Source organism: Haliotis asinina, chromosome 2 (genome assembly GCF_037392515.1).
Source record: "Haliotis asinina isolate JCU_RB_2024 chromosome 2, JCU_Hal_asi_v2, whole genome shotgun sequence".
Lineage (NCBI taxonomy): Eukaryota > Metazoa > Mollusca > Gastropoda > Lepetellida > Haliotidae > Haliotis > Haliotis asinina.
In genome coordinates, this window is record NC_090281.1 from 1,680,662 (window position 1) to 1,694,426 (window position 13,765).

The following is a 13,765-nucleotide window of genomic DNA, read 5'->3' on the forward strand; positions in this document are numbered from 1 at the left end:
TCTTACAATTACACAAGAGACGTCTACCTCTGACAGATACACATAAATAAAAGTACTAAATTTACTTATGTAAAAAAAAAGAAAACAAAAACCTTCTTCTCTAGAAATTGAATAAAGAGACATAACAATGATAACATACACAAATTTGTATTGTAGGGATAAGTCACACACAACAACAATTTCATAACAGCAATACTTGCGCTTGTTAAAGATTGTTCTGTATATTTGGAACTAGTAAAATACACTGATGTGGGCTATGTGAAAAGCTATTCTTCCAATTTCCTGATTTTTGACAGAAGATAAATTTTCCGTAATTTCAGAACCTCAATTTCCAGTAACAACTTCTCTTTTTCCAAAACTGCTGAGGAAGTAGCTGATGTGGAGACTGATGTGCAGGCTGATGCTGATGTTGATGGTGATGCCGATGATGGCTCTAACTCTCTGAAACATAAATGCAGATCATCAATATTGTATTCGTTTTAATACATATTTGCTTTTGAATTCCTATTTTGGGTTCTTATTTTATATCTTAAAATATTTCAAGACAAAATATAGAAACAAGGTTTTAACTAATTTCTAATTTTGAAATACGAATTCACACAGTCAGTCATGCATGTAGCCTGGGGAACTCATATAATACTATAAATAGCTTATTACCTACTTTTCAAAGGATTGGTCTAGTTGTAGGAGCTGTATGAAGCTTGAATCCATTGGCCCAATCCCTGTTAGGACAGTGTTATCCCTGTCAATACAGTCCACCACCGCTTCTGTGACAGGGCTTATAGGTGTTGGGGGTGGTCCACCGCCTGAAAATATAGTCAGACTTACTTTGAATTAACTATACTACTATAACATGCCGCATTGGTGAGATTAAAGATAATACACAATCAACCCACAGTCACCTGCTCATATGAAATATAGATTATCAATTTTATTCATGACAATGAACATATTTACCTCAAACAAAACAGAAAGTTGATGTTTTTGTGATTTTATAATTCATACACAATGGTGTGATATTATACTAATTTAAGTTTCTCCTGTGCTTTTAAAATACTTACATAACTGAAAGAAAGTTGGATTTATTATGGTGAGTAAAATTGTTATGGTCAGTAGGAACATTTTGGGTCAGTAGAGACATGGGAACCCCAAGAATTTTTTAGGCCTTATCCCAGATATATTACTCTTTGTAGGAAATAAAATCTAAAAATTGCCGGTTGCAGTTGTTGAATTCTTGAAAGTGCTGTAAGCACTTTTTCCGACACTCTTTAGATTCTTCCATTTCTTAATGACCTCCTCTTTGCTTCTTTGTTGGTGACCATTTGCATTGAGGGTGACTGTGATTTTCTAAGACAAAAATTGGTTAACATTTGGATTAATATTACCTTGATCCTCGGTTTGAAAATAACAAATTTGGTTTTGGCATTCTTCTGTTTCAGGAAAGAACATGACAATTTTTAAATTACTGTAAAAGTAATTTTTCATTATGATTAATGATTTCTCTGATTTAGTATTTGTGTACCATTACTCAGGGACATTATAAGTTGAAGCAAACGTCTTTTGGTCTATAAAAAAGAATGTATGGAATATTTCTGTAAATAAACAATCATTACTGACAGCATAATACTTTATATTACAAGAAGGGTATTGTTGCAAATCAACCATTTTTAAAAAAAAAACAGTTTACACAAAAATTGATAAAATGCATTAAATGGTGCTCGTAAATTTCTATACTAATTGATGATGTTGAAGTTTCGTATATACTTCCTATTGTACAATGTACCATCAATTCATGAGGTAATTATGCATAAATACATGTTATCAAATTTATCCTGAAAAGACGTTCTTTAAGTTTAACGTATTGAAAGCACTCACCTGCCACGCCTCATGTCGGTTTCCCGAAGTCACACCCGGTCCGAATCTCCCCTCTATTACAGTCTTCCTCTCCTTCACCAATACTGCTAACAGCAGACATTCTTCTTTATGCCAGTTGGGTTTTCTTTTCTTGCTAGTGTCGGTCTCAGCCATGCTGACAGATTTCTTGTCCCAGTTTAGTCCCAGTTTCCGTCAGATCCAATCGTCCGAAAAAATGAATGTCGTTTCTTTGCAACCCACAGACAAAAAAATATGTCATGTGTATCACACGTGCCTAATTACGTAATGTGGCAGAGACGGGAGTTTGGTGCAGGAGTCATAAATCAATTTATTTTCTTTATGTCGTATAGTCTGATAGGTGTTAAGTTCAAATTGCACGTGGTCAATGATTGAAGCTGTGTATTACATGTTGTCTTTAGCAAACAGGCAGGCAGACATATAGGTGTGAATAAACCAGACACTGATCTCGAGCTTTCTTTGTGACAGAGACTGCTTACCACAATCAACAAGTTTTTTTACGTAACGAGTAGATTATTTACTTGTTTGTGTACACAGCCAAGATTAGACTACTGCTCACGACCTCAGACTCTGGGCATGCATACTGTTTCAAGCTCCGCGAACCTATTCACTGCGCATGCGTTATGGACGCAGCGCAGCACAGCTGTTGAAACCAGTTTTTCCCCCAGCGCTGGGGGAAATTTAGTGAAACGTTTGAACTCCGATTTCGCGGGCTTTTTTTTTCATCGCGTTTTTTCAACTTTATAGGTTGAATTGGCATTTTTGATGATTTGTTTCGGTCAGTGCATACCGAAAGGTACGAAAGGTGTTTTACGTTGCATCTGACCTACATGGTTGAATGTGAATGTGTAAGGGTATCGTTGCTAATTGCATATATATGGCTAAGGTGAATAAATAATGGTGTGGATAGCTATATAGGCGTGATAGAGGCTTACCGAAACAATTTGTTATGTTTTTATCATATTGTGGCTCAAGGTTAATTGACAACAATGATAGAAATTATTCTATTTCATATTGGATTTTTTCTTGACAGGAACTATGGCATCAGAAGGCTTCGTTTAATGACATGTAAGCAAATACTGTATGATAACTATTTTCAATCCCAGTATTCGTCTGTACGTTTAATCCACGAAAGAAGCAAATTCGAATCTGTTTCATATGATGTAAGTTTAGGTTAGAAATTGAAGAATGTATACAGGAACATGTTATTTTTGAAGGGGGTTATTGCAAATCATTCAGCTGCAAGGATTCATGTCCCCAGTAGAAGATGAATGACATGTATTTCATGAAACGTATTATGTGTACATTAAGAAATGTTTTAGTATTTATCACACCATTATTAATTTTGCTGCAGTGATTAATAGTGACGTAGCAAGAGATGTGTGGCTGTTTTTGTACCTGATGAATAATACTAGGGAAATGTGAATGCACATTGTGTGCATAATTATGACAAGTTTGTATTTTGCTGAAATAAATCATCTCACTGTATGTCTGTGATAATCAGAAACAGTGAACTGACATGCTTGCCATTCATTGATAAACTTGCATTGACTTGGCATAGTTTTATGGATTTACAGTTCAACATATGGCATGTTTTGCTGGACACAAGTCACATTAATTACAAAATTTATGATGATGGAAAAGTGTCACTTTTGTTATGTTACTTATTGGAAGGCCTCAATCTCTTCCTCATAGACTGGGACTTTTTTCCTTTCATAATTGATTTTCCATTTTCCATTTCAGTTTGTCTTACTTCATGTTTTGCAACGGCCCTGCCACGGAGTTTTAGGAACAGATCAACTATATTCTCTAAGATTGATGTGTTTAATTTCTCCTCAGAGTCGGTCAGCTTGTCCAGCAGTAAGAAATGGTGACATCTTGCATTATAGTCTCCTTCAGTGGTGTCCTTGAATCAGTGTGGAGATCATACAACTTCAAGGCCTCTCTGCATATGGATTCTAATTTGCGCACAAGACAGAAAAAGCTGTCTCCACACACTTTCAGTCCACCACGGTTCACTTCCAGAGTCCATTTTTTCAACTTTGTAATGAAATCGGGAGATTTCTCACTAGACGAAGCACAAAGATTTTTCAGAGCTAATGCTAAGGCTGTATTTCTATATTCTTTTTAAATTTTCTCCATGGCATAAATCAGGTACCCTGAGACGTAGAAGAGCACAGAGTTGTTTTCGACGGTAAAGGATTCTGAAGACCTCTCTGTGTCCTTCTGCAGACATTTAGTGAAGTTATTAATTGCACGTCTGATAAGATCATCATGTAAACACTAAATAAAGAGGTGAATATGCTGTTCTATCTCCTGTAAAACGTATATGATCATTGATCTCAGGCTGGCGCAAAATTCAAAATTTGTCCCCATGGCATGAAATTTACTGAACATTGCTCCCTTGTCACAGGAGAGAGAACTCGTCATTCCTAAAACAGAATTCCTATGTCTCAAGTAATGGTGACTTAGTTATTGCTTGAAGGTGTTGCATTGTTGTGGGTGTAGAAATCACTGCTTTGCTGATATTTCCATATTTAGATGCGATGGAACTGTGATTTGGGTTATTGCACACTTCCATGACTGCACACTCAAGCAGCTGTGCAAAGTTGTCCGTCAGGGTTATACTGCCTGATGTGCTTGTGGTAACCTTCTTGTAGACGGGTGTATCAGCAATGTCATCAGCCTTCTGTGTGTCTGACACCTTGTGCTGACTGACTGCAGAAAATATATGTATGTTAATGATTTTCTCCAGCTGCTTATTTAAAGTAACAGTAACAGTAATAGTAACAGTAATACTAATTTACATTAATATTATTCAAAGGTTTCCCAGCTTTTACAGATTATCTGAACATTAAATACAGCAGAGAGGATTCAGTGCCTATAAACACCTCAAATTAATGGTGATAATTGCTCAAAAATTTTATTCATCGAATTTGTTCTGGTTCTAATTTGGATAACAAAAATGCATTTACGTCTGACCATTACATAACTTGACATATTCACTTTATTAGTACCCTCACCTATTACATCGGATCGTTTGTGTTTGCTGACGATGGACCCCTGAACCCCGACACGGACAAATACATTTTAGGACACAGTGGACAGTGGTAACGTGTCTTCTTTATGGAGGGTGTGTCTGTGCTTTTTGTCTTGGTCTTTGTCATAGATCGTTGAGTACATTTATCTTCGTTCTCAGACCATGAATCCGAGCTGAAGTCTAATTCGTACTCTGTCCGTTCACCCAACACTGCCGATAAATCGACATCGGATTCGTCCCAATACAAATAATCTGACATCGTCTTTGTTTGTTGGTAGATGGATAACGATCTCGTTTGTCGGAAGTAGATGAGTAAAACAATCCATGCAAGTATAATACGTGTGACACGCACATACACTTGACGTTTAGCGTTGTGAAAACTTCACAGCTGCGTTATCCGGATGTTTTGGTAACGAAGGAGGCAGTGCTAAAAGCGCAAGATTGTCAGAATTTAACCAATCGCGAGTCTCGGCTGGAGGAACCTTCTCACGCTCTACGAGTGAACACGGCCAGCTTACGCGGCGCACATCGCCTGGAGCTTCCAGTCCTGTGAATATACATCTTTGTGCCAACCATCACAGTTGTACCATAAATTACAACATACAGCAATAGAAATATCGACTTGAAGGCTAACGTTGTTGAGCACTGGAAACAGTAACGTCATCTGTGTTGTTTTATATTTGTAAAATGTGTGTCAATGACCTCCGTCGTTTGTTGATAGCAGTAAATGCTTCTAAACCGATGCCGTTGTTTTTTTGGTTTTTTTTAAAATAAAAATTATATTCATTTTAGCTATAATAACGGTAACGCTAGTTTTGAGGGTATTATCATTTACCGGAGCCCTCGGTCCTCTCTAACGGCGCTCTTTCGTCGGGCAGTTAATGAAAGACCTCGGGCTTTTGCAAATGATATGCCGTGAAAAATAGCGTTACCTTTATGGTAACATGTGGCCTAATGGTGAAGATAGGGGATAACTGTACTGTGTGTGGCGGACTGGGGATGTGTATGATGTGTACATTATCCCAATTCTAATTCAACTCTTTTTATGCTGCTTGTAGTGAAAACAAAACTATTACTTAAAGTCAAAGTTCCCCTAGCTCAAAGGTTAATCATATCACTCCATGAACTTACACAATCAAGCGTCCGAGTGCTTTAACGATGTAATGGTTCAGGTCGAAAGTGTGCTTTATTACACTATACATGGTGGTAGAGCGAACTGTATTTCTTTTCTAAGATGCCGTATTCAATAACTTCTAAGCCTAATTTTGATTAACCTGTGGCAGAAAACAAACGACGGTGTCTGTGACCTAAATTATGAATCCTCGCACAGGGCTAACTGACGCGCTGTTCTTTTGACGTGTCAGCCCCCTACGTTAACCAGCTGGATGCCGAGTTTTTTTTCAGGCGCACATTTTCGTAAGGTTTGAAAAGTGAACGTTGTGCGAGAATTGCGCTCGCATGGTCCTGGATCTGCGTACGGCTATAAAATTGCACAGAAATGTAGAATATTTAATTTCCTATCTGTTGGTATAAATATAACTGCGGCTACCTCAGGGGTTTGAGAAACAGACACTGCTAAAAGTTGTCCAAAACTTTTGTGTGTGTTGAAAAACAGTAAATTTCTCATTTTTTTTATCGTGCACCAATAAGAGCACTCTGCTACGATTTTTTTAATTTGACATCTTTACCGAAAGTGTGAGCGAAGAAAATACAGCTTCATATCCGAACGACATAAGTGTATATGAAATGGATGTATGTGCTAATGCATAACGTCATACTCACGAATTCAGCAATGACCTGCAATAAATGTCAAAAATCGATTTTCTTCTATGACGTCAAACGTAGACAGAGAGGTCATTCACGTATAAAGATAAGGGGGCATAACTCCGCTATGGTTTACATTAGGTCAATGTAACTCAGATCACATGGAGAGAATTTGCTGTGGATACGGACAGCATATTTTCGTTATGTTTTGTTCACAGTGGACCAAACTATTCCTATACAAATTTCCCCAATGTGAGAGGATACCTTTTGGTAGTTTCACAATTTGTAAGAAAAGATGCGAATGTACTACATCAAAAAGCAGGTAATAGCGATTTCGATGACCCTATCCGATATATAATGTAGTTCTTAGATTCCCATATTCTCCTGTTTGAGTAGATGTATTTTGATTAATTTTCCATCATTATTAACGGAGTAACAGCCACATTTTCAAATGTAATGAGATAACTGAAATTAATGCGACTTTTTAGTTGACGTCACGGCATGTTTTGTGCATTTTGTGACGTCGGAAAAAGACGAGTCTGGTTGCTGATTAGTATATATCAAACCTAATTTCCACTCAATGTGTAAAAGATCTCGGCTTCTGTGTCAGAATTCAACATTTTTTAGCCAAAATATAAAATGAATGGTTTTACCACTGAAATAGTGTCCTGAATATATCAACAATTACACAGTTTTACTACACATCTTATTGTGAGCAGGCACCCGTGGCGAGCCACCTCCTCGTGGTGGGTGCTGGGTAACGCCAAGAGCTCGCCAACACCCCCGTAGTGGACCTGGGGGGATATTTGGTCCACCAACCCGTTTGCCGTGGGTTGCGACCCTGTGTCGGTGGAGGAGGGGATCCTGGTGGTTGAGGGCATGGGAGCAGGACCAGTGTTCCTAATGCCCAATACACCACTTTGGCCCTGACTTCACCTAGACGGGTGGTCAACCAATCGGCTGGTCATGCCAAGCCTTGTGCATAGATAATATGTAATTGCACAAAATTTGATTTGGAATTGTTTAAACTTTAGTCTTGGCACCCTTTGTTCAGAATATTATTTGACTTGAATTTTGTTTACATAAATTCTGCCTAGAGTCTTATGCCCAGAAAGCGGTGGCTCATGGGTCAATCTGGTGGAAGAATTAATATTTTGGTTTTTCTGCTCGAGTATATCATCTGAGTATCCTTGGTGCTGCAAGTTGGAGACCCGCTTGTGTTTAGCATTGTCCTTTGTGATACTCCGTGGTGGGTGGGGAGCTTGGATGATGAAACATATCTACTACCTATGGAATACCAAACCCCCCAAAAACGCAATAAACGTCAACTTGCCAACGATGATGATGACCAACGACCTTCCAACTCAATCGACTATTGGCCACGATTTTTAGTTATATACTACCGACAGAAAATAAGGGAACCAAGAAATTGAATGTAGATGACTTTGACTGTGACAGGGTCCGTTATCGTGGCGTATCTCCCAAACGCAACATCCAATGACAATGGAATTTCGCATAATGCATGCCCAGCACGTGCTACACGTTCATACAGAAGTTAACTCCTGTAAATGTACTGGAGAAGTCGCAATCACTAATGCAATAGAGATTGACACTTACTGACAGAAATGCCTCCGAGGCAGTATCTCGGTGAAGCAACAAAATGGAGAATTGTGGGGATGATAGAGGGGGGGGACATCATTATGTGAAGTTGCCCGGCAGATGGGTAAATCAAAAAGTGTAATTCACGCCTGTGGGATAAGTACCGTCAAACGGGTGGGGTTGCAACGAGACCTGGGCGAGGTAGACCAAAGTCAACGACAACACCGCAGGATCGTCTCATTACGTTAATTGCTCTACGCGATAGGTTTAAATCGGCCCCTGCCATCAATAGAGAATTCCGCACACTCACTGGAAGACGCATTTCAACCTCAACCGTTAAAAACCGACTCTATCAAGCTCGTCTGAAAGCAAGACGGCCTTTTAAGGGTGTCATCCTTTCAGCTCACCATAAGCGACAAAGATTGGCGTGGGCTAGGTAGCATCAGGGACGGGCTATGCGCCACTGGCGTTACACCATGTTCTCTGATGAGTCAAGGTTTTGCCTACGATTCACAGATGGCAGAAAACGTTGTTGGCGTCGGAGCGGGGAGCGATATGCCAGAGCAGCAATTCTTGACCATGATCGATATGGAGGTGTTAATGTCCTGGTGTGGGGTGGGATTACACATGACAGACGATCAGATTTGGTCATCATTAACAGAGCCATGACTGGTCAGCGATAAGTTGATACGTCCTGTTGTGGCTCCATTGGCTAGAGTTATCGGCCGAAATTTTGTATTCCAAGATGATAATGCCAGACCACATCGGGCCCGAATTGTCTCGCCTTCTAAGTCTCCAGACCTGTCCCCAATTGAACATCTCTGGGACGTTCTTGGTTGAAGGGTGTACGCCAGGGACCCAGGACCCGCCAACCTGGCCCAGCTTGGTGCAGCTCTCCAAGAGGAATGGCGGGCAATACCACGGGCAACCATCCGGAAATTGATTAACAGCATGCCATCAAGGTGCCGTGAATGTGTTGCCCAACATGGTGGACACACCAGATATTGAACTTGACGCCTAAAATTGATTTAGTGGATATTTAAAGCAGTTTCAAATTCGCTATTATTTCATTAGTTCCCTTTTTTCTTGTCGGTAGTATATAGAAACTGCAGACAAGACACCACTGAAACTTAACCCTTTTGCCATTTCCAAGGGTATACATGGCATTGCAGGTGAGGTTAAAAACATTAGACGCTTGCGTTCAGGCTCTCTGTTGGTTGAATGCAGCAGAAAACAGCAAGCAAAGAACCTGATGTTAACAGACGTATTTGTTGGAATTCCCGTCTCTATCACTGCCCACAGGACTCTGAATACCAGTAAAGGCATAATCAGAGACAGGAATGGATTGTTTGCTGATATGTCAGAGTTAGATATTGCTACTGAGATGAAAGATCAGGGAGTGATTTATGTTGAAAGATTCACGATCCGCAGAAACAATGAAACGGTCCAAACAAATACTTATCTGTTCTCCTTCTCATCACCAAATCCTTTAAAGTCTGTTAAAGCAGGTTACTGTAGTATTTCAGCTGACGTGTACATCCCAAATCCTTTGAGATGTTTTAGATGTCAAAGGTATGGCCACGGTGTTATCACATGTACCAAGCCCAAAACATGCGCCCACTGTAGTGAGAATACTCATGTCACAGAAGACTGTAACAGTGACCATAAAAAGTGTACAAATTGCTCGGGAAATCATTCGTCTTTCGCCAAAGAGTGTCCAGTCTGGAAAGAACAAATGGAAATCAATAAAATTCAATTCACCCAGAACGTCAGCTTTTCTGACGCCATAAAACTTGTGGAAGCTGCAGCACATACTGAATCATTTGCATCAGTTGTACGAACTCCTGAATATACCTCAAAAGTAACTACCTCGTCGATACATTGCCAGACAGACTTGACGTGGGTTAAAACAAAAATGCTCAGTTTGTTGCACCCGAATAGTCTACGCAAACCTTGACATCTTCTGTCAACACTCAGGTGGTATCTAAAGCCAGGTCACAGTCCTGTAGTCAGACTTCATCTGTATCTGGAGAACAATCTTTGTCTCAGCCAACTCACAAATCACGATCAAAAACAAACTCGAAGAATATTGTTCAAAGTAAAACTAACTCAAGAACAGAATCTTCAAAAAAGAGTGGCAGACCTCAGAAGGGTTCAGAAAATCCTGTAACATTATTCAATAAATACGGATCGCTTGAGGCCATGGAAGTATCAGAAAACTTCCATCCCAGGGCACATAGCTTGTCGCCCTCGAAAAAGGTAAGGGGTAGATCCCCTATTAACCCACCAAAAAGATAGTGTATTCCAATAATATTCTACAGTGGAACTGTAGAGGATTGAGGACTAATTTACATGAATTACAGCTATTAGTCCAAGATTTTACACCTTCAGCGTTATATCTCCAAGAGACATATTTCAAACAAACAGATACATTTGACCTTCGTCAATTTAATGCATATCATTCTTTTTCACTTCCGGGTGATAGAGCCACTGGCGGATCATCCATTCTAGTCAGACAAAACGTTATTCAAAGCCCTGTTTCACTTAATACTAATATGCAGGCTGTTGCTGTGAGAATTACTTTACATGTAGCGTTTACGCTATGCTCTCTCTATATTTCGCCATCTTCGACATTTGCCAGAACTGATCTTCAAGCCCTATATGACCAACTCCCAAAGCCCTGTATTATAATGGGAGATTTAAAAGGACACAACCCACTCTGGGGTAGTGTAACTACAAACACTAAAGGTAAGTTGTTGGAGGACTTTTGTTCTGACAATGATTTATGTATTTATAATGATGGTTCCAACACATATTTACACCCTGGGACAGGGACCTATTCTGCTCTTGACTTGTCATAGACAAATTCAGAACTACTAAATGAATTCGAATGGTCAGTCCACGATGACCTCTGTGCAGGTGACCATTTTCCTACTGTATTAAAAGCTGTAACTCCATCCGATGTTCCTCCATCATCAAGACGAAATTTTAAAAAGGCTAACTGGGCTTTATATGAAACACTGTGTGCTGGAAAACTTAAACCTGAAAGTTTTATTGACGTTCCCGATGCTATTAAATGCTTTTCTGATCAACTGAACTCCACAGCTGATGAGTGTATACCAAAGTCCTCTGCAGTTCCACACATAAGAAAACCATGGTTCAACGATGAGTGCAAACAAGGTAGGAAGGCAAGGAAAAAAGCAGAACATTATTTCCGTCGCCATCCTATGGTGCATAATTTAAATCAATTTAAAATTTTAAATGCTAAAGCACGGCGTACTTTTAAACAGAAAAAACGCCAATCTCGGCAAAATTATGTATCTAAAATAAATTCTCGGACACCGATGTCCAAGGTATGGAACATGGTCCAAAAAATAAAAGGTAAAGGTACTAAATCTACTGTCCATCATCTTAAACATGGAGATCAGTTACTTACTGATAAATCAGATAATGCTAATAAACTTGGTGAAACCCTTGCTAAACACTCTTCCTCTTCAAATTATGTACCAAACTTTCAGCAATATCAGAAACAACAAGAAAAGAAAACTATTAATTTCCATTCTGATAATGGGGAAGATTATAATGAAACGTTTTCTATTCATGAGCTCCATACAGCTATTGATCAAGCTCATGACACTGCTACTGGAGCTGATAGCATACATTATCAACTCCTGAAGCAATTACCAGAATCCTGCCTAGAAACTCTTCTAAATATTTTTGATGATATTTGGACATCGGGTAACTTTCCTCCATCATGGCGTGACGCCATAGTAGCACCCATACCTAAACCTGGACGTGATCATACGGATCCATCCAATTATCGTCCGATTTCATTAACTAGCTGTGTTTGCAGGACCATGGAACGCATGATAAATAATCGACTAGTTTGGTACTTGGAAACAAATAACCTTATAACTGATATATAGTGTGGTTTCCGCAAAAACAGAAGTACTGTCGATCACTTAGTGCGTTTAGAATCATTTGTGAAAAATGCACTGATTAATAAACAACATGCTGTGTCTATCTTTTTGATCTCGAAAAAGCATATGACACAACCTGGAAATATGGTATTTTAAGAGATTTACATGACTTCGGTTTGCGAGGTCGTTTGCCTCAATTTATTGCCAACTTTTTAAATAACAGACAGTTTCAAGTTCGAGTGGGTTCTACCCTGTCTGATCATTACAGTCAGGATCAGGGTGTTACACAAAGCAGTATTTTGTCTGTCACACTTTTTAGCATCAAGATAAATAGTTTATCAAAAGTTTTAAACGATTCAATTGATGGATCTTGTTTGTGGATGATTTTAATTTTTCTTGTCGTGGGAAAAATATCCATACTATTGAACGGCAACTGCAGCTGTGTTTAAACAAAATGAATAAATGGTGTCTTGAAAACGGCTTTAAATTTTCTAAATCCAAAACTAATTGTATACATTTCTGCAGAAAATATAAACCACATAAGGACCCTGAACTATCTCTAGATGGCACTCCCATCAAAGTTGTAAAGGAGGCCAAGTTATTGAGCCTAATCTTTGACTCCTATTTAACATTTCTGCCTCATATCAAGTCCCTTAAAAATAAATGCATGAAGGCTCTTGACTTGTTGAAAGTTGTTTCCAACTCAAAGTGGGGAGGGGATCAAGCAACCCTCATACACCTATATCGATCACTGGTCCGTTCGAAACTCGATTATGGCTCCATCGTATATGGTGGAGCCTGCAAAAGCAACCTTAAACTTCTTGATTCTGTCCACCATCAAGGTTTAAGACTTTGTCTTGGGTCTTTCAGAACTTCACCTACTGATAGTCTCTACGTTGAGGCCGATGAACCATCTCTTACTCAACGTCGTATAAAATTGTCTTTACAATACATTACTAAATTATATTCTAATGAGTCTAACCCTGCCTATAACTGTGTATTCAATCGTCTTTATGAGGATTTGTATAACAAAAGGTCTTCTCTTGTTCCACCTCTTGGGCTCAGAATTAAACCATTTATTTCTTCAGCCGGTATTGAGCTGGAAAGTATATCGCCTTCCCGTCTTCTTTCTTCTCCTCCTTGGCAATTGGCTAGGCCACAAGTTGACCTAACATTAACATCATTTAAAAACACAGAAACAAATGACTTACAATATAAACAAGAATATCATCAATTAAAACATAAATACAGCAATTACAAACCCTTATTTCCAGATGGATCCAAGGACGGTGGCGCTGTGGCTTGTGCCACTGTCATTGGATCCAGAACAATATCTTCTAGATTACCAGATAATAGTTCTATTTTTACAGCAGAAGCTAACGCCATATTAACAGCTCTTAAATATATTCAAAGACACCCTAAACGTAAGCAATATATAATCTATTCCGATTCTCTTTCTTGCCTTCAGGCTATTAAAATATTTCTTGCAGACATCCACTTTTAATAGAAATTATTGAATTGTATTATAATCTTCCAACTGGCCAATACG

At 38.9% G+C, this 13,765-nt stretch overlaps 1 protein-coding gene across 1 annotated transcript; it reads right to left on the reverse strand.

The window, feature by feature from the left end:
• Positions 1–266: 266 nt before the first annotated feature.
• LOC137274735 (uncharacterized) lies at positions 267–2,028 on the reverse strand. Its single transcript, XM_067808075.1, has 4 exons — positions 1,876–2,028; positions 1,215–1,347; positions 662–806; positions 267–441 (listed from the first exon to the last, which is right to left on the reverse strand). The coding sequence occupies exons 1-4, from the start codon at positions 2,026–2,028 to the stop codon at positions 267–269; spliced, it is 606 nt and encodes a 201-aa protein (XP_067664176.1).
• Positions 2,029–13,765: the final 11,737 nt, after the last annotated feature.